The 25373-nt window shown below is 48.0% G+C and overlaps 1 protein-coding gene across 1 annotated transcript; it reads right to left on the bottom strand.

Moving 5' to 3' along the window:
• Positions 1 to 1266: 1266 nt before the first annotated feature.
• On the bottom strand, positions 1267 to 14609 carry CMAS (cytidine monophosphate N-acetylneuraminic acid synthetase). The gene is made up of 8 exons (XM_056846611.1): positions 14395 to 14609; positions 10962 to 11104; positions 9249 to 9404; positions 7984 to 8117; positions 7584 to 7678; positions 3924 to 4095; positions 2706 to 2859; positions 1267 to 1460 (listed from the first exon to the last, which is right to left on the bottom strand). The coding sequence occupies exons 1-8, from the start codon at positions 14607 to 14609 to the stop codon at positions 1267 to 1269; spliced, it is 1263 nt and encodes a 420-aa protein (XP_056702589.1).
• Positions 14610 to 25373: the final 10764 nt, after the last annotated feature.

Consider the following 25373-nt stretch of genomic DNA (forward strand, 5'->3'; position numbering starts at 1 on the left):
GAAACTCTACATGGTTTTGAAGGCATTGGGTCTCTCCTCTCATTACTAGGGTCCCCAGGCCCCCACCGGGGGTGGGGTTTCCCCCGCGTCGACATCACTCCCCATGTACCCAGAAGGGATGTCAGCGTGTCACTGAGGGACACCGGGGATGCTCGGACATTTGGGCAAATCTCTATGGTTCAACGGAAGTGATGTCAGCACATCGCCAGCGAGGGCCCCCACCGCCCAGTAAGTACCCTTCTGCCCCACCCTACTCACTGGGTTCCCAAGTCCTACTGTTATCATTCATGTCAAGCTGGGAATCTGCAAGGGTTTCGGTGGCTGAAAACACCGTCTCCCTTACCTCTCAGTAGCCTTCGGTTTTGACATAACTGGAAGGATTAATTTAACTTTCTGTGTTAGCGCAATTGTCTGAACGCAGGGCACTCCACTCACTAAAGGTCAGTCAGGATCCACCAAACCGGGATATGAACTCATGGCTGACAAATTAACTGCAGACAAAACTAGGGTTTCATGCAAAGCATTGATGGACACGTCCTAGCTTCATCGTGGCTGGCAGTGCAATCCCGAGCAGAATTACCCCCCCCCCCCGGAAAGCCACTGTGGGCTTAGAAGGGTGTAATTCTGTTTTGCAATTTCACGGCTCATTTTGGCTAATGCCTTGCTCTCTGGTTACAGAGACACCTGGCCAAAACAAAGGCAATGGAAGCAACATTTGTCAAAGGAAAACAGGATCTGAGAGGTCACCTGCCTGCTGAATCGTGACTTCACAAACTAACCGTATTAGTTCAAATCAACAGCAGTTTCCCATAACGTCTAACCTCAGCCAATAACTTTGGTTCACTGACTGTGGATAAATATGCGGGGGGGGGGGGGGGAAGGGATGTGCATATGTGTTTCCTCTCCCCCACCCCTTTGGCCAGTTCTATTTTTACATATTTACACCTTTTCAAAAGCCCGGCTGCTGAAAGTCAGTCATTAATGCCATCAATTTCTTAACCTTTTAACAAGCCCCATCAAGCCATGCTGACTGTTATCGGCTTGAAGGGCTGCGGCTTTGCAGTAGCGGGGAACAGCAGCTGGAAATTAACGTTTAAGTGCTGGGGGGGGGGAATATATCAAGCTTCACGTTTCTTGGCAATGCCCTTTGGATTTCTGAAATGTCAAAAACCAAGCTGCAAGTAAACGACAGAGGAACCAGCAGAGAGAAAGAATGAGGAGACCCTTTTTCATCTCCCATACAGCAGCAGCTTCAGGGGGTTGTTATCACGGTTTCTTTCCAGTTGAATTCACCTTCTCCATCAGGAGGAATATGTGCTCAGCAAACTCCCGGATCGCACCACGGCCACCGTTACATTTGCAAATGTAGTTTGTGGCTTTCTGCGCAGCCGGACAGCTGTCGGCGGGGACCGCGCTCATGCCGGCTTTCTTCAAACACTCCACGTCCGATTCCTCGTTTCCTGCAGTAGTAGAAGAAGAGTTGGTTTTTATATGCCGACTTTCTCTACCACTTAAGGGAGACTCAAACCGGCCCACAACAGACACCCTGTGAGGTAGGTGAGGCTGAGAGAGCTCTAACAGAGCTGTGACTAGCCCAAGGTCACCCAGCTGGCTTCATGAGGAAGAGTGGGGAAACCAACCCGGTTCACCAGATTAGCCTCCGCCACTCATGTGGAGGGAGTGGGGAATCAAACCCGGTTCTCCAGATCAAACTCCACCGCTCCAAACCACCGCTCTTAACCACTACACCACGCTGGCATATGAAATTGGATTTGAAGAACGTCACTAGTAGCAAGTGCGTTCCAATGCTTAATAGCAAGTGAAAGGAAGGAGTAGGAAAACGAGTGTCATTGCCAGCTATGAAACCGCTGTGCTGAGGACTGCTTTTCCCATTCCTGTCTCGGATACCTTATAAAGCTTGGACATGGCTCGAGGAGGGAGCCCTTGGGCACAAGCTGAAGGGCAAGAAGCAAAGGGCAGGGTCCTTCCCTGCCTCTCCCTACAACAGACACCTTATGAGGTAGGTGGGGCTGAGAGAGTTCTGAGAGAACTGTGACTGGCCCAAGGTCACCCAGCAGGCTGCATGCGGAGGAGTGGGGGGGGAAACCTGGTACACCAGATTAGAGTCCGCCGCTCTTAACCACTACACCATGCTGAAGTGGTGACTGAAGTGTGTTATGATGGGATGATAGCTGTACCCAAGGGGGCGAAGTTGACTGGGTTTGTGGAGAGGATTTGTGTATGAGAGGGTTAGTAGAGTGTGTGGAGAGAGGAGACACCTGCTCCGTGTCCAGAAGATGGCAAAAAACCTCCAGGATCCCTGGCCAATCTGGCCTGGAGGAAAAGTGCTTCCTGACCCCGAAGTGGTGATTGGCATTACCCTGGGCATGTAAGAAAGGGCCATGAGAGCCAAGCACTGACTCATCCCTTCCTGCCCTCCCTCTCATGATCTGCCTAAGGTCATAGAATCAGCATTGCTGACACATGGCCATCTAGTCTCTGCATGAAAACCTCCAGGGAAAGAGAGCCCCCCCCCCCACCTCCCAAGGAAGCCTGTTCCACTGAGGAACTGTTCTGTCAGGAAGCTCTTCCTCATTGACAGCCTTGCTCAGGCGTTGTAAACAGAAGCCATTACCAGTTCTGGTCAAAAAGGAGGAGACCAACATCAAGAAGCTATAAAAAAGCATTTGCGAGAAGGGCCTGACCTAAGTACGCCACTTCCTTCCAGCACAAGTTCAGATCTGCCCTCCATTTCTCGACGACGGGCAGCTTGTGGGCCACGCCGACTTCCACAGAGCAGCCCAGCTTCATGGCGGAGAGCGTTTTGGGAGAGCAGTCCCTTTCGGAGATCAGCCGCACCTGGATGGACCAAACGGTATTAAGGCAATAGCAGGGAGCCCGGCAGAGAAACCGAGCCTGCGAAGCGGCATTTTGGAGGAAAGGGTACCCCCCTCTGGTGAAAAGTCACCTGCTGAGGAAACACCCAGCAGGGCGGCACAGTGTGGTTCTCTATTGTTCGCTCATGCTGCTTAGGGAAGAGGTGACAGACTGCCTTATTAAACATTTATTTTGGAGGAAGAGGAGGAGGAAGAAGAGGAGGAAGAAGAGTTGGTTTTTATATGCCGACTTTCTCTACTACTTAAGGGAGACTCAAACCGGCTTACAATCACTTTCCCTTCCCCTCCCCACAAAAGACACCCTGTGAGGTGGGTGGGGCTGAGAGAGCTCTAAGAGAGCTGTGACTAGCCCAAGGTCACTCAGCTGGCTTCATGTGGAGGAGTGAGGAAGCAAATCCAGTTCACCAGATTAGCCTCCGCCGCTCATGCGGAGGAGTGGGGAATCAAACCTGCTTCTCCAGATCAGACTCCACCGCTCCAAACCACCGCTCTTAACCACTACACCACGCTGGCTAAACTGCATTATTAAAGAGGAGGAAGAGTTGGTTTTTATATGCCGATTTTCTCTACCTTTTAAAAAAAAGAAGAATCAACCCGATTTACAATCTCCTTCCCATCCTCTCCCCACAACAGGGGAATTGACCACTAGAGGCAGAAAACATGTGCAGAACACAACCCTCCCATCCCCAAAGAGCAGGAACCCACGAATGAGGAAAACGAGAAAGCAGAAAATCCCAACAAGTTTGGATCCTGCCTCCGCTGTGAAATTTCAGCCTTGCTCCCTGTTTCCAATATGTGGGTAACACTAACCTACCTTCCAGGATTGTTGTAAAGATTACAACAAGCTGAAATGCATGAAGCTTTTTGAACACTGCACATGAGGAAGACAATAATAACTATTTTCTTTCAGCTAGATGTGGGCCACTGGTCTTGAAGCCCCTCTGTAAGATGTCCTTCTCTAAATTGAGGTTTTCACGACTGTCCTGCCCTAGAAACACCCCCAAAACAGTCAGCAGCCAAACGTACTTCAACGCCCCTTTTCCGTAACAAATTAATCCCGACGGCATCCCTGACGTCGTAAGAAAGGACCTCTTTCCCGTCTTCGGAAACGTAGATGTGACCGGTGGTCAGGCATCCGTCGATAGTGCAAACAAGCAATTTCACCTCCTTCAGGGCCTCTTTTCCGAAATAGCCGAACCTGGAAATACAGAGGGAACAACCAAGACTGAAGAGAGGAAGTGCTTTTTCTTTGTCCCTCAACCTCATCCCTCCCATGACAAAAGGACCACAGGAAGATGTAAAACACGGAGTATTTAGAATTGACTTCTACCCTTCCTGTCTCCCTAATAGAGTCCCAAAGCAGCTTAAATCATTCTCTTTCATTCTGTCCTCACAACAACCCTGCGAGGTAGGTTAGGCTAAGAGTATGTGACTGGCCCAAGGTCACCTAGCAAGCTTCCAGAGAGCCAGTGTGGTGTAGTGGTTAAGAGCAGTGGTTTGGAGCGGTGGACTCTGATCCGGAGAACCGGGTTTGATTCCCCCTCTACATGAGCAGCGGAGGCTAATCTGGTGAACTGGATTTGTTTTCCCCACTCCTCCACACGAAGCCAGCTGGATGACCTTGGGCTAGTCACACTCTCTCAGCCCCACCTACCTCACAGGGTGTCTGTTGTGGGGAGGGGAAGGGAAGGTGATTGTAAGCCAGTTTGATTCTCCCTTAAGTGGTAGAGAAAGTCGGCATATAAAAACCAACTCTTTTTCTTCTTCCGTGGCCGAGTGGGGATTCGAATCTGAGTCTCCCAGATTCTAGCCCTACCTCTACACTACACAATGGTGATGAATTTGGTTTTATACTGGACCTTTTTAGGCTGCAAACAGGGGCCAGCATGTTAATTATATTTTATGGCCTGCCTACTCCTGTACAAGCCTGCACATTTACCATCTGCTCTATTTGTTTACTTATTATTTATTTTATTCATTCCTAACCCCCTTTCTCCCCAATGGGGACCCAAAGAGGCTTAAGTTGTTCTCCTCTCCTCCCTTCTGTCCTCACAACAACCCGGTGAGGTAGGTTAGACTGAGAGTGCGTGACTGGCCCAAGGCCCCCGCCCTGCTTCCACGGCAGAGTGAGGATTCGCACCTGGGTCTCCCAGATTCTAACCCAACACCCTAACCACTGCACCACACTGACTCTCAGCCCACTCTGCTTTGTACCCTTTCCCTCCCTTGTGGATTTGTTTGTTGACGCAATAAGGTAAAGGTAAAAATCCCCTGTGCAAGCACCGGGTCATTCCTGACCCATGGGGTGACGTCATATCCCAACGTTTACTAGGCAGACTTTGTTTACGGGGTGGTTTGCCAGTGCCTTCCGCAGTCATCTTCCCTTTACCCCCAGCAAGCTGGGTCCTCATTTGACTGACCTCGGAAGGATGGAAGGCTGAGTCAACCTTGAGCCGGCTACCTGAAATCGACTTCCGTCAGGATCAAACTCAGGTCGTGAGCAGAGCTTGGACGGCAGTACTGCAGCTTACCACTCTGCGCACGACCTGAGTTTGATCCCTGAGTTAGACCAAACACTGAACATTTGTCAACAGTGTGATGGAGTAGCTAAAAAGGCAAATGCAATTTCGGGCTGCATCAATAGAAGTATAGTGTCCAGATCACGTGAAGTGATAGTTTGAGTATCACTTTAATCTGCTCTGGCTAGATCTCACGTGGAACACTGCGTTTAGCTTTGGGCCCCACAGTTTAAGAAGGATGTTGACAAGCTAGAACTTGTCCAGAGAAGAGCAACAAAGATGGTGAGGGGTCTGGAGACCAAGTTTTTTGAGGAAAGGTTGAAGGAGCTTGTGTTTTCTTGGAGAGGAGACGACTGAGAGGTGATACAATAATCTTCTTCAAGTATTTGAAGAACTGTCATATAGAGGATGAAGCAGGGTTGTTTTCCGTTGCCCCAGAAGGTCAGACTAGAAACAGGTTGGAATTAAATCAAGGGTTTTCGGCTAAACATTCGGAAGAATCCCCTGTGTGGTTCCTCAGTGGAATGGTCTTCCTTGGGAGGTGGTGGGCTCTCTTTCTTTGGAAGTTTTTAAGCAGAGGCTAGATGGTCCCTTGCCTTGAAAGCCCAATGAGGAGTTACCATAAATCAGCTGCTACTTGACAGCAAGAGCCCTGTGGCGCAGAGTAGTAAGCTGCAGTACTGCAGTCAAAAGCTCTGCTCACGACCTGAGTTCGATCCCGACGGAAGTCGGTTTCAGGTAGTCGGCTCAAGGTTGACTCAGCCTTCCATCCTTCCGAGGTCGGTAAAATGAGGGCCCAGCTTGCTGGGGGTAAAGGGAAGATAACTGGGGAAGGCACTGGCAAACCACCCCGCAAAAAAAGTCTGCCTAGTAAACGACAGGATGTGACGTCACCCCATGGGTCAGGAATGACCTGGTGCTTGCACAGGGGACCTTTACCTACCTTTAGATGGCCATCTGGCAGCAATGCTGAGTCTGTGAAATTAGGCAGATCGTGAGAGGAAGGGCATAAAGGGTTGCATCAGTGTTTGGCTCTCGTGGCCCTTTCTTACATTTCTATCAATGGATCCAAGCACAACGGATGTGGGGGATGTACGGTACAGGTGCCTGGTCATTCAGCTTAGCTGTGTGTGTGTTAAGTGCCGTCAAGTCGCTTCCGACTCATGGCGACCCTATGAATGAAAGTCCTCCAAAAGGTCCTGTCTTTGACAGCCTTGCTCAGATCTTGCAAATTGAAGGCTGTGGCTTCCTTTATTGCAGGGGTCCTCAAACTACGGCCCGCGGGCCGGATCCGGCCCGTCAGGGTCCTGAACCCGGCCCCCTCCTCTCTCTGGAGCCGCCGCCGCTGCGCCCGTCCCTTCCCCAAACTAAGGTGGCCGTTCGCCATATAAAGCGTTGGTGGCAGCAGCGGAGCGGCGACACCTGCGCTGACCCGGGAGCCGCCGCCGCCTCTGCGCCTTCCCCACCACAGTTGCCCTGAAGAGCCGCCGCCGCCTTCCTTTCCCCAGGCGCGCGCGTGGCTCGGGGGACGGGAGGCGCCGCCTCGGACTGCAATGTGCCCCTCGCCGCCGCTGCTCCTCCTGCCGCAGCAGCTGCTGCATCCCTGAAGGAGCCATGCCGGGCTGGAAGAAGAACATCCCCGTCTGCCTGCAAGCCGAGCGAGGCGAGCGAGTGCCAGGGCCCCCACCGGGGGGCTTGGGTGGCAGCGCCTCCGGGGAGGGGAGGGCTGAGAGACCCCCATCTCCCTCCGGCCTCCTCCCGTGCCCTTCCCCCTCCCCCTCAGGCGCTCTTTGCCAAGCAGGGGGCCAGCCCAGCCCGCCTCCCACTCCAGGAGGCGGGAAAGGAGGGCGCACGGTGGCGGCGGGGGGGTGTCTCTCAGCCCAGCGAAGGGGGGAGTGTCGGCCATGGAGAGGCACCTGGGGGAGGGGCAGCACGTCCTCCTGCTGCAAGTTAACTTTTCTTTGCCTGGGCGCCTGGCTGCCTTCCCATTTGGGTGGGGGGGGCGGCCGGCCCCCAACAGTGTTTGAGGGACAGTGAACTGGCCCCCTGTTTAAAAAGTTTGAGGACCCCTGCTTTATTAATCCGTCCACCAGCTGCTTAGCTACCTGCATGAATTACCCGCAGCAACAAATTAAATAGTTGAGCAAACACTGCTTCTTCTTTTTACCGCAAGACCCTTTGCTCTGCGATCGGCCAATCAATGTCCACGTCGATATCCACGCTGTGTTCAGCCCGCATTTCGTAATAAGCCATTTTCCCGCCCTAAACAAAAATAACAAACGTCAGTGAACAGAGAGAGGGGAGAACAATGCTGAAACAATGACTCTTTGGGTTTCCCCTGGGGAGAAAAGTGGGGTATAAATAAATAAAATGGCTACTCATGTTCTCAAAGGGGATTTTTTCAAGAAAGAAAACTCTCCCCCGTAAAGAGTGGCAAATATGACTTTGCCTTTCTTCATTTAATCCTCACAACAGCCCTGTGAGGTGGGTTCGACTGCAAGGCAGCGCAAGCATTGGTAAGATCACCCAGAGAGCTTTATGGCCAACAGCACCCCACCAGAACCAACCTGTAAATACCGTTTGTCGATCAGCGACCGTTTGGCAAAGTAAAAGGATCCGTTTTCGTAAAGCTCCCCGTCCCAGTCTTGCCGCCGGGGACGTTTTGCTGGGTTCAGGTTCTGGGGTTTCGTCACCTCGCACACTGTGGGGGAAATGCCCCCCCCCCACGAAAACACACTGTCAGTTTCCTCCCACAACACTTTCGGATTTAGAGAAGAGTCTGTTTTATCTAGCAGCCTGAATCGCCCAGACTGGCCCGCGCGTTTCAGATCTCAGAAGCTAGGCAGGGTCGGCCCTGGTTAGTACTTGGATGGGAGACCATCAAGGAAGCCCAGGGTTGCAACGCAGAGGCTGGCAATGGCAAATGATCTCTGTTCATCTCTTGCCTCAAAAACCCCATGAGGGGTCATCATAAGTCAGTTGCAACTTGACAGCAGTTAATTATTATTATGTTTTTTATCTCCAGTTAAAGGATCTCAAGCAACAGACATTGGGAAAAAGCATTTTCTCCAAGGACCTTGGAGAGCAGCCATCAGAGCAGGAAGCAGAAGAAACAGCAGAAGCAGCAGAAGCAGCAGCAGCAGAGTTGGTTTTTATATGCTGACTTTCTCAACCACTTAAGGGAGTATCAAACTGGCTTAGAATCACCTCCCCCTCCCCACAATGACACCCTGTGAGGTAGGTGGGGCTGAGATAGCTCCAAGAGAGTTGTGACTAGCCCAAGGTCACCCAGCTGGCTTCATGTGGAGGAGTGGGGAAACCAACCAGGTTCACCAGATTAGCTTCTGCTGCTCATGTGGAGGAGTGGGTAATCGAACCCGGTTCTCCAGATCAGAGTCCACCGCTCCAAACCACAACTCTTAACCACTACACCACGCTGGCTCTTCCATTTGTCCCATGAAACTCTCTTCTACTGAATCAGACCATCGGTCCACTAATGTCACTGCTTTCTACTCAGACCGGCGGCAGCTCTCCAGGATCTCAGATGAAGGCCTTTCGCATTACCTACTGCCTGGTCCTTTTTAAAAAAAAAAACAAACCTGGAGATGCTGGGGATTGAACCTGGGACTTTCTGCATGGAAAGCAGAAGCTCTTCCAGTTAGAAACAGCCCATCCAGAAACCATTACCCATCAACTTCCTTGGGTACCTGTGAGTTCTAATATTTGGGCAAAAGAGGAGCAAGTTTTCTACATCCCCTTCATGTATGTGGGTATGTACACAGACACACAGGACTAATGAACCTACCCTAGTTGGAAGCACAAGGACCCTTACCTCCTTTTTTTATTTCGCTCCACCTAAACTGATGCCGCCTTACTACAGAAAAGACAGAGTCGAAGCCGTCCTCTTGAATCATCCTGGCCACTTTGATCAGATCAGTGGGATGCAGGCATGGAGAGGTGGCTTGGATGTTTCCTACGACGTCCACCTCTGGGGGCAAAACACACGCACAGCAAATTGCATAAAAGTATCAGAACTTTAGGTAATGAGGTACAAGGTAAAGAAGAAGAAGAGTTTTTTTATATGCCCACTTTCTCTACCACTTAATATAATCAAACCGGCTTACAATCACCTTCTCTCCCCCCTCCACAAGAGGCATCTTGAGAGGTAGGTTGGGCTGAGAGAGCTCTAAGAGAGCTGTGACTAGCCCAAGGTCACCCAGCAGGCTTCATGTGTAGGAGTGGGAAAACAAACCCAGTTCACCAGATTAGCCTCCACCTCTCATGTGGAGGAGTGGGGAATCAAACCTGGTTCTCCAAATTAGCCTCTGCTGCTCATGTGGAGGAGTGGGGAATCAAACCCGGTTCTTCAGATCAGAGTCCACCGCTCCAAACCACCGCTTTTAACCACTATACCACACTGGCTCGCAACTAGGTTTGCAGCATTAAATCAACCTTGGATCCCCACAAAGAGACCATCATGTATTGCTGATGGGGCTTCTGCTACACACACATTTACCAGCAACCCTATTTTCTCCCTTGTTTTGTACATGTGCCTTTCTTGCCTGAGAAACAGAGTTCAGCGGGCACCATGGCACCCATCAACACCTTTCTTGGAGCCCGCCAAGAGTTTAAAGAAACTGAGTTGGGACCAGATGGGTTTTTCGCCCAGTAGGACTTCTGACCATGAACGGGGAAATCTGATTGGCTGTGCAGCTGTTCTTTTTAAGTTCCTTTGGAAGCAGCTGCTACCACAGCACAAGGATCTGCACTGTAGGACTGAAGATAAGCTGCACGTATGCCATAAAAATATGTTCATTTCAAAAGGTATCCTATTAACCAGTGCTTCTGCTTGAAATGCTGAAAAGCAACTATTAAAATTATGCATAGCCTCGCTCCCTGATGGCTTGTCGCTGGCTCCGCCTCTTGTGGCAGCCATTTTGTGGTTATACTCACCACCCTGTATCAGAATTCTAAAGGTGCTCTCAGGGAGTTGGGAATGTTTAGTCTGGAGAAGAGGAGGTTGAGGGGGGACAGGATTGCTCTCTTTAAGTATCTGAAGGGCTGTCATTTCGAGGAGGGAGCAGCAGAGGATAGGACTCGCAATAATGGGTTTAAATTGCAGGCTGAAAGGTACCGGCTGGATATTAGGAAAAACTTTTCATTGTAAGAGCCGTTCGACAGTGGGATCGGCTACCTAGGGAGGTGGGGAGCTCCCACTCGCTGGCAGTCTTTAAGCAGAGGCTGGACAAGCACTTCTCAGGGATGCTCTAGGCTGATCCTGCATTAAGCAGGGGGTTGGACTAGATGGCCTCTACGGCCCCTTCCAACTCTATGATACTATGGACCAAAATGGTGGGGATCCCTGCAATGAAGTGTGAAACTACTCTGACAGTCAAGAAGAAAGAAAGAAACCCTCCCACTTTCACAGAAGCATTTGTTGTTGTTGAAGTAATCTGAACCTGTTCTAAAATTCCTCGAGAGGGTCTTATCCTGAAAGCCCTCCACCTCCTAACAGCATCCTGTTTTAACCCATCAGGGGCCGTACCATCATGGTACTGAAGAAACTCCACGATGGCATCCAGAGAGGTCGAGGAATCTTTGGACACTTCAGAGCTCCTTCGATGGACTCGCGCCCCAAACTGCTTGGCCACTTTCTCAATTTCATCGTGGTCCGTGGAAACCCAGACGCTGTTGGCAGACCGAAAAGAAGGCAACGTGACAGACTGCTTGGAGAGATGAGGAGAATCGCAGGTACTTTCCAATGGTGTCACTGCTTACTTGACAAAAATCAATCTTGTGACGCCCTCCAAAATTGTTGACTTTGGAGAGCAATACATAAAGAAATTCAAGATATGTTACAAACGACTTTTGAACTAAATCCCAAGTTTATGTTGCTGGGTATAATACCCTCTCAAATAAATTCTATTCACAGAGAACTTTTTCAGTATGCAACTACTGAAGCCAGAATTTTATATGCAACTCATTGGAAAGCTAACACAATTCCAGAAACGGCTGAATGGATCAGTAAACATTTTGATTTTGCTTTGATGTCAAAATAAACATGTCTGGTGAAAAGGAACTCAATAGATGAATTTAACTTGAAGTGGCAACCACTTTATGATAAATATACATGTGTTTAAAATTTTATTGTTTTATACCTTGAAGAGAGGTAAAATGTGGAATTAGTATTTAACATCTGAAGCCTGCTGTCTTAATTTAATTAGCATAGAATATATATGCATTGGTATGGTTAAGAATTTCATTATAATAGTATTTGACCATTAATTACTAATTAATTGCTTTTAATTCCTTCATATTAAATGTGTATTTTAGAAATATGATAAGAACGATTAAGATTAGAAATTAACAATTTAATGTCTAAAGTTGGTGAAGGGGATATGAATATATTACTAAATTCAAGCTTGGGCACAGACATGTATATATTCCTGTCCCCCCCCCCTTTCCTTTTTCCCTTTTTTCAGTATCCCTATTTATAAAAATTAATATTTAAAAACCGATCTTGTGACAAGGATTTATTTTATCTCCCTATCTCTTAAATCTCTTAGATTTAGATCAAAGTGGAGTGAAAATTGAGGGGAGGAACATTAACAAGTTGAGATATGCCAATGACACTACATTACTGGCAGAAAATAGCAAAGATTTGAAACGACTACTCCTGAAAGTTAAAGGGGAAAGTGCCCAAGCAGGACTGCAGCTGAACATCAAGAAGACAAAAGTAAGGAGAATTACTCAACTTTAAGGTTGACAATTTGGAAACTGAAATTGTTTCAAGACTTTCTATTCCTTGGCACCTTCATCGACCAAAAGGGAGATTGGAGCCAAGAAATCAGAAGGGGACTGAGACTGGGAAGGGCAGCCATGAAGGAGCTAGAAAAGATTCTGAAGTGTAAGGATGTGTCACTGGCCACCAAGATCAGGTTAATTCAGTCCATTGTATTTCCTATTACTATGTATGGGTGTGAAAGCTGGACAATGAAGAAAGCCGATAGGAAGTAGATTCCTTTGAAATGTGGTGTTGGAGGAGAGTGTTACAGATACCCTGGACTGCCCAAAAAAACCAAATCAGTGGGTTATAGATCAAACCAAGCCTGAACTGACCCTGGAAGCCAAAATGACTTAACTGAGGCTATCATACTTTGGTCACATTATGAGAAGGCAAGAGTCACTAGAAAAGACAGTCATGCTAGGAAAATAGAGGTGCCAGGTCCCTCTTCACCACCGGTGGGAGGTTTCTGGGGTGGAGCTGGAGGAGGGCGGGGTTTGGGGAGGGACTTCAATGCTATACAATCCAATTGCCAAAGCGGCCATTTTCTCCAAGTGAACTGATCTCTATCAGCTGGAGATCAGTTGTAATAGCAAGAGATCTCCAGCTAGAGCCTGGAGGTTTGCAATCCTGAAGGGAATAATACTCAGTACACAGCCACTGTTAATTACAAATATTCACTACTGTAATTTCAACATAAACATCAATGTGTATACAAGTCGGTAACAAGTTGGTAACTTGTATACATATTGACGTTTATGTTGAAATTACAGTAGTGAATATTTGTAATTAACAGTGACTGTGTACTGAGTATTATTCCCTTCAGGATTGCATACGTTGTATCAGAGCCTGGAGGTTGGCAGCCCTATAGGAAAAGTGGAGGGCAGCAGGAAAAGAGGAAGACCCAACAAGAGATGGACTGACTCTATAAAGGAAGCCACAGCCTTCAATTTGCAAGACCTGAGCAAGGCTGTCAAAGATAGGGCATTTTGGAGGACACTGATTCATAGGGTCGCCGTGAGTCGGAAGCAACTTCTCAGCACTTAACACACAACAATACAGCAAGCTGAAGATAGGTGGGGGATTTTTAATTGCTCATCTCTGGTGTATCTTTAAAATTAGGCATTCAGTTGTTTATTTCCCCCTGCCATTGCCCAATTGCAATCTGTTGTGTGTGTTAAGTGCCGTCCAGTCACTTCCGACTCATGGCGACCCTATGAATGAAAGTCCTCCAAAATGTCCTATCTTTGACAGCCTTGCTCAGATCTTGTAAATTGAGGGCTGTGGCTTCCTTTATTGAGTCAATCCATCTCTGGTTGGGTCTTCCTCTTTTCCTGCTGCCCTCAACTTTTCCTAGCATGACTGTCTTTTCCAGTGACTCTTGTCGTCTCATGACGTGACCAAAATACGACAGCCTCAGTTGAGTCATTTTAGCTTCTAGGGTCAGTTCAGGCTTGATTTGATCTATAACCCACTGATTTGTTTTTTTGGCAGTCCACAAAATCCATAACACTCTCCTCCAACACCACATTTCAAAGGAATCTATTTTCTTCCTATCAGCTTTCTTCACTGTCCAGCTTTCACACCCAGACATAGTAATAGGGAATACAATGGCATGAATTAATCTAGTCTTGGTGGCCAGTGACACATCCTTACACTTCAAAATATTTTCTAGCTCCTTCATGGCTTTGTGTGTGTGTGTTAAGTGCCGTCAAGTCGCTTCCAACTCATGGCGACCCTATGAATGAAAGTCCTCCAAAATGTCCTATCTTTGACAGCCTTGCTCAGATCTTGCAAATTGAAGGCCCTGGCTTCCTTTATAGAGTCCATCCATCTCTTGTTGGGTCTTCCTCTTTTCCTGCTGCCCTCAACGTTTCCTAGCATGACTGTCTTTGACAGCCTTGCTCAGATCTTGCAAATTGAAGGCTGTGGCTTCCTTGATTGAGTCAATAATTGCAATCTACCTTGGGGCATATAGAAGACCTCAACATCCCAGATATTTACAAGGAAATAATAAGCTTCCTGCTTTTAGCTGCAACAACAACAACAAAAAACCACCTGCGTCAGTGCGCAGCTGCCCCTAAGAACAGCACAGACGCAAAGTTCCAACACAACCCGGATGTCCGGTCTGGAAACAAAAGACCCGCCCCCTCCACTCCTTGAGAACCCGTCAAAAAAGGACGCATGCGCACACCTCTGGAAGACGCCGGAGTCGAGGGCTGCCCTCAGTACCCAGCCAATCAGCGGCACTCCGGCCAGCAGCTTGATGTTCTTCAGCGGGATCCCTTTGCTGCCCCCGCGGGCCAAGATGAGCGCCGCCATGTGCGCGGCAGGCCGCTCCGCCTCTCCTGGCTGCTGGGGGGACCGGGCAGCGGCGGAAGGAGGACGAGGTCTGTCGGCAGCCGCCATCCTGATCGTAGAGGAACCGACATTTCCCTCCTTGCCACGTCTAGGCCCTGCCTCCTCACGTACGGAGCGCACGCAAAGAGCATGCTGGGAGATGTAGTTTTCGGTCGGTGGTTTGCGATGGCCGCCCTTTGTGCGGAAACGGCGGGTCCGTTCTTGGCAATGGATGATGGGAAATGTAGTCCGTTGAAGCGAAGAAAGCGGGGGGGGGAGAGAGAGAGAGAGAGAGCTGTCTCTCCCGATGGGTGATGGGAAATGTAGTTCTATGGTCGGCTCACCTGTATTTTGTTGGAGGGAGAAGAATATGTAAAAGCCATGTACCTTCCGTTTGCAACCGTGGGCAGCCAGATGTTTATGGGAAGCTGAAGAGGTGAAGCCAGCAGGTCCCACTTCAGTTTATATCTGGCAGACTGCCTCTGAACATGGAGGTTCCATTTAGCAGCTGATAGTCACTCAGTAGGGTTGCCAGCCTCCAGATACCAGTTGGAGATCTCCTGCTATTACAACTGATCTCCAGCCGATAGAAATCAGTTCCCCTGGAGAAAATGGCCGCTTTGGCAATTGGACTCTATGGCGTTGAAGTCCCTTCCCTCCAAACCCTGCCCTCCACAGGCTCCGCCCCCAAAACCTCCCACTGGTGGTGAAGAGGGACCTGGCAACCCTATTGGATGCAGTGGTTCACCTTCCAGAACTTTATTTTGTTGAACCCACATTGCGGGCAGCCTACCTTGCAAAGTTGGTTTTTGTTCATTAAACCTTGGAAAGGGAGGGAGGCTTGTTCCCTGGCTTCTGTTAATGTGTGAAATCCAAAGCTAATCCGCATGGCTATTGTGGAATAGTAGAATTGGTAGAATTGTCCAGTCTTTCAGTGTCATGAAAGATACTGCAGACTGGGCCAACCTGAGAAATCAGCAGAGGCTGAACATGGACTGACACAAACAGGACACAGGGTCTTATTCCAAGACACTGAAAGACTGGACAATTCTACCAACTATTTTGTCAGATTGCACAGAGAAGCCATTGAAATTCATAAACATCAGCACAACTTTAACAGAAAAGAAGAGAATTTAAGAATGAATAAGGCTTGGCTTCCTGTCCTGAAAACCTCCAGACTAACAAAGACTACAGTCCACAATAGCCATGCAGATTAGCCTTGGATTTCACACATTAACAGATCACTTCAGGATACAATGGTTCCATATTAACATACCACACCCTCATTAGCACATTATCTTGATACTTACCGGACAATGATTAGCACATTACCTGTGATACTTTTTGCAGGACAATGATTCAGCTCAACCCAACCCCTTTCTGACTGTATATTACTCTTCCTACACACTTGACACTGAGAGACCCTGTCCTTCAGTGTTACTCCTCTGAAGATGCCTGCCACAGCTGCTGGCAAAACGTCAGGAAAGAAAATACCAAGACCACGGTCACACAGCCCGGATAACCTACAAGAACCAATGAACTCTGACCGTGAAAGCCTTCGACAATATTTTGGATGAATCTTGCCTCTTTAGCGTTGTTCCTGCAATATTCCTGATCCCCAGCAGAGGGCAGGTGGAGCCCAAGGAACCATTTCAGCATCTCTATAGCTGAAACTGGGCTGTCCCGCACAATTGGTTTGAGAATTGAGGAAGGAGGCATTTTACTTTTTTCTTCTCAAGCCCTTTCCCAGATTTTAGTGTCCCACGCTGCTTCCATTGTAGCATCTTACTTGTCCTTGATTGCTCCCATTAATAGGGTTGCCAACCTCCAGGTACCAGCTGGAGATCCCCTGCTATTACAACAGATCTCCAGCAGATAGAGTTCAGTTCACCTGCAGAGAAAATGGCTGCTTTGGCAATTGGACTCTATGGCATTGAAGTCCCTCCCCTCCCCAAACCCCGCCCTCCTCAGGCTCCGCCCCAAAAACCTCCCGCTGGTGGCAAAGAGGGACCTGGCAGCCATACCCATTAAGCTAATAGCAGGGGAAATGAGAGGAATTGCACTGGAAGGATGAATCTACTTCCACTAGGGTTGCCAGGGCCTGGCAACCGGCGGGAGCTTTCTGGCGCTGGGGCGATGTGACCCGGAAGTGACACAGACGCTCTAACACTCTTCCTCGAAAACTCTAGAGTTTTTGGGAAGTGTGCTAGAAGGTTCACCCAGAAGTGACAATCGCTCCCCCTCTTCAGTTGGCCTCTTCCGCCTGCTGACCAGTTGAGGGTCAGCGGGCAGCCCGGTCAGTTGGCGGGCATTTGCCCACTAATACCGGGCAATTGCCAAGCCTAACTTCCACCCTCCCAGGGTCACTTGCCTGATCTTCCAAGCAGCCGTGCAAATTAGTTAAAAGAAAAAAGATGGGCGATTTTAACCCCGGGTATCCTGTATGTCCAGGGTTGCCAGCTGGCCTGGACAAAAAATGACCTATCCCATTAACAGTGGGCGAATTGCTGTGTCATTTCCCAGGTGAAGGTGTGTTTCAGGGGTGTCATGAAAATGTTTCTACTGGCCATGTCTGCACATTAAGCCTCTACTAAAGGGGAAGGATGTTTTTCTCCAGGTCAGTTGGCAACCCAAAGTATGACTTGGCTTACCAGTTGCCCACTGCGACAGGCAACTTTCTGCCCTGGCACTCCAGTTCCAACCCCAGCTTGACGGAGCAGAGGGAGTAAAAAATTAGAAAGGGAGGGATGACAGAATGACGGCGCAAACCCACCTTAGAGGTTGCCATAGCTTGCCATAGAGGTTGGCGAAATGCCTAGAGCATTCTGTGACATCACTTCCAGGCACTCAACCAGAAGCCGTGTCCTAACATTCGTGACGTTTCCCCTTTCCAAGTTCTGCTTGTGAAATGCTCCGAGGGTTAGCCGGCGGAGGACTGGCAACCCTGTTTTATGACCCTTACAGAAAAAACAATTTCAAGGGCAGGGTGAACAGTGGCAGGGTATTCTTGTCAACTCTGTAAGGGTACTTTTTTTCCTTTTTAATAAACACAACCATAGAGTTCCTGGCAATTCCTAGAGCTACCTTCTTTTACTTCCTGGTTTTCCCAGGAAGTGATGTAGCGATGCAGCTGACATTGCCAGGTTTTTCTTTTCTCCTACCACCAGCTGGAGCAGCATTGGGCAATGGAATCTGGGGGCGAGGGATCCCCTGGCAAGCCTATCCGAGGCCTAAATTCATAAATCCAGCAGGGTGGATCTCTATATTAGGAGAAGGAGTTCTTGGAAATGCCTCATGTTTGGCTCAGGGAAGTCTCTGAGATGGCTTAAGTGTTCATCTCCTCCTTCTACTGAAGTGCCTGGTTGTCTTATAGAGTCCAATGAAGACAACTAGGAGGAGGTTAAAAAAGCAAACAGTTCTTTATTTAGCTAAACACAGACCTGGGGGTGAAATAACCCACAAATAAGATGCAGAGTTACTCACCCGAGAAACAAAGGAAGCTCGGAAATATTTATGCATTCGTTCTAATTCACTCTAATGAGCATAACCTATAGATATTGGCCGAAGGCTGTCTCTAAGCAAGTGCTAGGTCTTGTGATCTTAGTAACTAGAAACCACATTCCTAAAGATGAACGTAATTCAGAGCTCTCTACTGGTGAAAGGCCGTACCAGACACAGAGAGCATGATTTGTTGGTTCATGGCTCCCGGATGCCAACTTCCCCAAAGCTTCCATGTGTGTGCATATGAGTACATAGTATTTTATACCAGCCCTTATATCTGGGCATTACACTACTCACCTCTGTTCGGTGTTGCTAATTGGCTAGTATTTTACTACCCCAACCAGTAAAACTTCATTCCAGCAAATAATCTCAGTCTAAACCCCAATAAATAATAGCCCTGTGGCGCAGAGTGGTAAGCTGCAGTACTGCAGTCCAAACTCTGCTCACGACCTGAGTTCGATCCCAACGGAAGTTGGTTTCAGGTAGCCGGCTCGAGGTTGACTCAGCCTTCCATCCTTCCGAGGGCGGTGAAATGAGTACCCAGCTTGCTGGGGGTAAAGAGAAGATGACTGGGGAAGGCACTGGCAAACCACCCCGCAAACAACGTCTGCCTAGAAAACGTCGGGACATGACGTCACCCCATGGGTCAGGAATGATCTGTTGCTTGCACAGGGGACCTTTACGTTTACCTTATAAACCCCAATAAACTGCTATGCAAAGCCCGTGGTGCTATTTACTTTTTGACACTTTCATAACGTGTGGTTGAACAGACAAAAGACTCCGTTGGCCGTATTTCCAACCCTCCGACATTTCGTTGCTGAAAATGGGAACGTTTTTCAGTCCTTGAACATACATAGTTCCACACAAGAATCAACATCCAGGCAAATGTGTATTGCTGGAAGATTTTCTCTGTGTGTCGGAAGGGTACATTTGTGACCTCTACAGTACTTCCCCCTCCACTTACTAATTTTGAAGCTGAGTAGAATATTGTCCAACCCAAGGCACAGTTGCACCATTTATAGGGTTGCCAACCTCCAGGTGGCAGAAGGAAAACTCCTGCTATTACAACTGATCTCCGGCCGATAGAAGTCAGTTCGCCTGGAGAAAATGGCTGCTTTGGCAATTGGACTCTATGACATTGAAGTCACTCCCCTCCCCAAACCCCGCTGTCCTCAGGCTCCGCCCCCAAAACCTCCCGCCGGTGGTGAAGAGGGACCTGGCAACCCTAACCATTTAAAACCCATTCACTCCAAGGGACTTAGAAAGGTGCAGGTAAGGGTTGTCAGCTCTGGGCTGGGAAATCCCTCCAGAACTCTAGGACCAACCTGGAGGTTGGCAACCTTAGTTGAAATGAAGTCTGGGGTTTTGTTTTGTTTGTTAGAAGAGGAAGAGTAGGAGTTGGTTTTTATACCCCACTTTTCTCTACCATAAGGAATCTCAAAGCGGCTTACAATCGCCTTCCCTTCTCCTCCCCAAAACAGACACCTCGTGGGGGAGGTGGGGCTGAGAGAGTTTGGAGAGAACTGTGACTAGCCCAAGATCACCCAGCAGGCTTCCTGTGGAGGAGCTGAAACCAACCCGGTTGTCTAGATTAGAGACCCCCACTCATGTGGAGGAGCGGGGAATCAAACCAGGTTCTCCAGATTAGAGTCCACTGCCCCTAACCAATACACCACACTGGTCTCCGCAGTCGCTCTCCTTTTATGAAAGCATTCTCCCTGAACCATTCAATTACAGTAACGCCCTATTGCGAGTGTGTTAAGTACCGTCAAGTTGCTTCCGACTCAAGGTGACCCTATGAATGAAAGTCCTCCAAAGTGTCCTATCTTTGACAGCCTTGCTCAGGTCTTGCAAATTGAGGGCTGTGGCTTCCTCGATTGAGTCAATCCATCTCTTGATGGGTCTTCCTCTTTTCCTGCTGCCCTCCACTTTTCCTAGCATGATGGTCTTTTCCAGTGACTCTTGCCTTCTCATAATGTGACCAAAATGCCCTATTACCTTTCTTGAATACTTCAGTTTGGCACAGTTTGAAGAATGCCAGGAGAGTGGGAGCCTCCTGACCTCCTCAGGCAGGCCGTTCCATAAGGTGGGGGCCACAACGGAGAAGGCATGTACATAGGTAGTTTTTATGTTGCCCATTTGCAGGTTGGCACCTGCAGAAGGCCCCGCTGAGAGGAGCAAAGCTGTCCTGGCTGAGCATTAGGAGATTTTGGGAATGGAGCCTGAGAAGGGCAGGGGATGGGGATGCGGGGGTCCTCAGTAGAGTGTAATGTCATAGAGTCCATCCTCAAAGGAACCATTTTCTCCAGGGGCTACTCTTTTGAACTGGATTTGTTTCCCCGCTCCTACCCACGAAGCCAGCTGGGTGACTTTGGGCTGGTCACAGCTCTGTTAGCGCTCTCTCAGCCCCACCTACCTCACAGGGTGTCTGGTGTGGGGAGGGGAGGGGAAGGCGGTTGTAAGCCGGTCTGATTCTTCCTGAAGTGGTAGAGAAAGCCGGCATTTGAAAACCAACTTTGCTTCTTTTTCTATTGAAAAAAACAGCAATGGGAAACAAACTGTGACTGCAAAGGGGAGGAACGGCTGGATCAGGATTAGGGGCGCCCCCCCCCCCACCCCAGGCCCTTGAATTGGGGCCATGCAGAGATGTCCTCATCTGTTTAATTTCCTGGGGAAAGCAATCCTTTTCACCAGGGAGGGAGGGTGCCCTGGCCTCACCCCTGTAGACTGTCAGATGGCTGTGGCACAAAGCTTGCAACCGGGCGTTCGGGGCTTTTCCTTCCCAGGCACGTATGCAATGGCTTTTGATGCTTTCCCCCCCATCTCCCTGCCTTGAGCGAGCGCTCCATAAATGACTGCAGACCACAGTCCTTTAATGTGCATCCCGGAAAGAGCCATTCCCTGGTGGATTGCTGCAACAGATCCTGGTAAGTCCTTTTCTTTCAGTGGACGCAGGGAGGGGGGGAAAGAAAGCTGGCAAGGGTCCCTGAGAAAGGCTGGGAATTGGAACTCTTTCCTGGAGCGTGGCTGTCATTTCATGGGTGGGAAACGGAGCGTGGCATCAGGAGGAGCGCGTGGGTCTGATGGGGATAAGCAGTAGGGTCGCCAACCTCCAGGTACTAGAACAAATATGAAGTTAGCCTGCTATATAAGTAGTTCGTAAACCATGAATTTGTACAATCACAATATATCAATTGTCAATTGATATATTGTGATTGTACAAATTCATATATGAACTTTAATATAATGTGAATATTTGTGAAACATATATCTAACTAAAAAGATTGCAGTATAAAACTTTGCATATTTTCTGCTATTTCATGGTTTACTAACCTCCAGGTACTAGCTGGAGATCTCCCGCTGTTGCAACCGATCTCCAGTCGATAGAGATCAGTTCCCCTGGAGAAAAGGGCCGCTTTGGCCATTGGACTCTATGGCAATGAAGTCCTTCCCCAAACCCCGCCCTCCTCAGTCTCCGCCCCAAAAACCTTCCGCCGGTGGCAAAGAGGGTCATGGCAACCCTAATAAGCAGAACATCCCTAAACCCGGGGCTTTCCCCCACATGCTTGGGTCACTTTGCAAAAAGCATCTCCTGGTTTGTTCATGCGTCTCCCCAGCTCTGGTCCTGCTAGGGTTGCCAGCAAGTAACCATTTCTTCAGGCTTCCAGCTGTGATATATCATGACTTGTGCCTTTCCTAAATCTGCCTCATAGTCCCTAACACTTTAGAACCAAAACCATTGTCTTTGTGGGAATGAAGGGGCCATTTACTCTCCTCATTAAATGCAGTGCCTCAGTGGTTTACCTCAAACACGTGACACTGACAGGGTTGCCAACCTCTAGGCGGAAGTAGTTTGGCAATTGGACTCTATGGCGTTGAAGTCCCTCCCCTCCCCAAACCCCGCCCTCTTCAGGCTCTGCCCCCCAAACCTCCCGCTGGTGGCAAAGAGGGAATTGGCAGCCCTACTGATGGGCTGAGGGGCAACTTATCAGCCCCATCAGATAGGGTTGCCGGGTACCCCCTGGCCACTGGAGGTGGGGTGGGGGTATATGGTAGAGCTTCTGCTTGGCATGCAGAAGGTCCCAGGTTCAATCCCTGGCATCTCCAGTTAATGGCCAAAGCGGCGATTTTCTCCAGGTGAACTGATCTCTATCAGCTGGAGATCAGTTGTAATAGCAGGAGATCTCCTGCCATTACCTGGAGGTTGGCATCCCTAGGCCCTACAGAGAGGGGCGCTTCATAAAACAGGTTCCTTTGTTATTTTCATTCTGAATTGCAGACTTTTCCAGCGCTGCGGTCCAAATCCCCACTCAGCCAGAAAGGTCACTACATCACTTTGGGGGCAGTTGCTTTCTCTCAGCCTAACCTACCTCACAGGGTTGTTGTGAAGGCAAAACAAAGGAAAAGAATCAAGCATGCTGCCATGAATTCCTTGGAGGAAGCACAGGGATTTTTTTTTTAAGGTCAGATGAGTAGAACTTTTCATACAGAATGTTAGAAATTCCTTCCCTCCCCTTTGCAAAAATTAACTTTTTGGAATTAATGGTTTGTGTTTATTTTTTTAAAACACAAAAATACGCCAAATCACTGAAAAGTCACCAAAGAGAACTGGTGTTGGGAAGAGGCTAAAAGTGACAGTTTGCGAAGTTCCTGGTTCGAATCTCTGCCACCGACTCTTTTGATGGATTCAGGCAATCCATTTCCTCGCCACCGTAATACCTGCAAATGGGTGTGACACTGACCTACTCAGCAGGGCTGTTTTAAAGATTGCAAGACAATAACAGACGTGACTGCTGTAAAGTGCTATAGGAATGCTCAGTGTTTGCATTTTACAGAAAATATAGCTATTTGGTCCAAGGAGTAATGGAATTGGCTTTTTAAAAACAAGTTTTAAAATGTCATACATTTAGTCTAGTGCAGTGGTTCCCAACCTTTTTTTAGCCATGGCTCACCTAAGCATCTCTAAAACCCTGATGCCCTCCCTGTGACATATAATTCTTATTATTCAAAAAGTGAACTCCTGTACACCACTCCTCTCTATTAGCGGGCTTTCCCCCTCTCCACTGTCACCAGCTAACCGCAGTGTACATTCTGATTTTAATTTTAAAAATGTGTTATGTCACAATATATATTTATATGCTGTATATGAAGCCCCTAGAACCATAAGACGTCAGGATGTGATGTCACCCCATGGGTCAGGAATGACCCGGTGCTTGCACAGGGGACCTTTACCTTTACCTTTACAACCATAAGAAATGCAAAAAATTCACTGTTAGTAACTCATTCTCGAATTGCCCCCCTTAAAAATCAAATCGCCCCCCCCGTGGGGCGTGTGCCCCACGTTGGGAACCATGGGTCTAGTGCTTGAAAGATTTCCCCTCGCCCTACCTTTTTGTGAACAGCCAAACCAAGGATGTGTTCTGGCGAACCCGGAAGATCGCGCTTATCACCGAGTGATATTTTGGCTGGGTGGTCTTAATTAAATGGTAATGCTCAACTGTTGCTGTTGAATGTTTATTTAAACGCTAATAGAGATACTTACAAATTTTGAGAGACTCTCTCTAGGGTTGCCAACCTCCAGGTGGGGCCTGGCTATCTCCCAGAATTATAACTGATCTCCAGAACACGGATCCGTTCCCTTGGAGTAAAAGGGCTGCTTTGGAGGGTGGACTATGGCATTAAACCCAGCGGAGGTCCCTCCCTTCCCCAAACCCTGCCCTCCACAGGCTCCAACCCCCAAATCTCCAGGAATTTCCCAGCCCGGAGATGGCAACCCTTCCTCTGTCTCTGGGTATTTACCCAAGAAGCGGTTAGCCTGTTGATCTCTTCCTAGTTTCCTGCCCTCTTGTGTGTGTGTGTGTCTGAGAAAGACAAGAAGAATTTGTACACTTTGGAAACTCGATAGGAGGCAGCAGCTGATCTCCACTTCATCTGTCTAAAAATAATCCGCTGTGGGGCTTGCATTGGCTTCTTGCTGGGGAGCACATCGCCGTCGTCTGAATGATAGTTGCCACCCCAGGAGAAATTTGGCTTGGCGGGGGCCTTGGGTGTGTGTGTGTGTTTGTAAAGGTAAGAAGCTTTACAGAATTTGATCTAACACGAAGCTGGACTTGAAGAAGCATCCCCCCACTAACCCCTCTCTCCGCAACCCTTTTCCTGATCCCTCTTCGTACTTCTCTAGGCTTCCCCACTGAAAATTGTTTTAACCTTTTGCATCCTAGATGGCACTGTGCCATCCTAGCGGGTGATGATATTTCCTCTCTCCAAAATTATTACAAGAACTTTTCTGCTTCTACGATGTGAAATCTGATGTACGGTTTGAAGGCAGAGGATGGAGCTGGGAGAAAAAATTATAGTCAGGAGCTTTTAAATAACGAAAGGATCCTTCTAAAGCAGTTTGCAAAGGTTTTGCTTTGCAGCGTCATTTTTACGTTGAGCAAAGATGTAGCTGTTGACAGAATCCGGTATCTCTCTAGCACTAGTTCTTGCTAGATTCAAAAAAATATCAATAAGGTAATATCCAGCCATATACATTTGGAGTTGGTTTTATTTTTAAATGGTTGTCCTATATGCATTTATTGACCTATTTGGGGAGCTACCCCTAGCACCTCTCAGCTGAGGGGCGGAACAGAACATTTTACAATAAATAAATAAAATCTAGAACTTGGGAATAATGGCAACATTTGCTGAACTCTACTTGAAGCCAAATGGCTTTTAAAGTCCTTTGATTTGGCTGGATTGCATCCTCGGGAAGATGACCCTAGCACCAGAGAAATCAGAGGCAAGAGTTTTTAAAAGTTTGAATTCATTTCTGTGTTATTTGGAGATACATATTAAGTATACTTTAAAATAATGCAGATAAAAATAATTTACTGTATCTGTGCCTGAGATATTATAGCCTATAAACTGTCAAATCTAAAAAATCCATATAAGAGGGGTTTTTTTAATCAAATAAAATCAAAACAGTGACCAGTATGTGAGAGGTATAGGATTGTTTCTCTAGGAAATGCCAATTGCAAGTTTATATCCTGTTAAATATATACTGAGTACAGATATTTAAAAATCTAGGTTGAATGAACATAGAGGAAGTGGATGCTCTAAAACTAATGGAAAATACACCAAAAAGCAGGATATTTATATAAACATAGTTACAGTGCATATCTGTTAAAAATCCAAAAGGTACATGTTCAACATAAGAAATATAATTTTTACATACTTCGAAAAGCACCAATGGTTAGAATCCCTTTTTCATCTTCCACAAATGACATTTGCCATGCTAGAACAGATAAATGGTACCTTTGAACGTAGAAAAGAAATTCTACTGTTGCCCCT

Source organism: Euleptes europaea, chromosome 3 (genome assembly GCF_029931775.1).
Source record: "Euleptes europaea isolate rEulEur1 chromosome 3, rEulEur1.hap1, whole genome shotgun sequence".
Taxonomy (NCBI): Eukaryota; Metazoa; Chordata; class Lepidosauria; order Squamata; family Sphaerodactylidae; genus Euleptes; species Euleptes europaea.

Excerpts from the sequence above, each read along its gene's own strand:
- CMAS (XM_056846611.1), bottom strand. The coding sequence starts at position 14,609 with ATGGCGGCTGCCGACAGACCTCGTCCTCCTTCCGCCGCTGCCCGGTCC. Across the intron at positions 7,679-7,983 it reads TCGACAAACGGTATTTACAG|GGCGGGAAAATGGCTTATTA; the intron begins GTTGGTTCTGGT and ends ATTTTTGTTTAG. Across the intron at positions 4,096-7,583 it reads GCAGAGCAAAGGGTCTTGCG|GTTCGGCTATTTCGGAAAAG; the intron begins GTAAAAAGAAGA and ends CTGTATTTCCAG.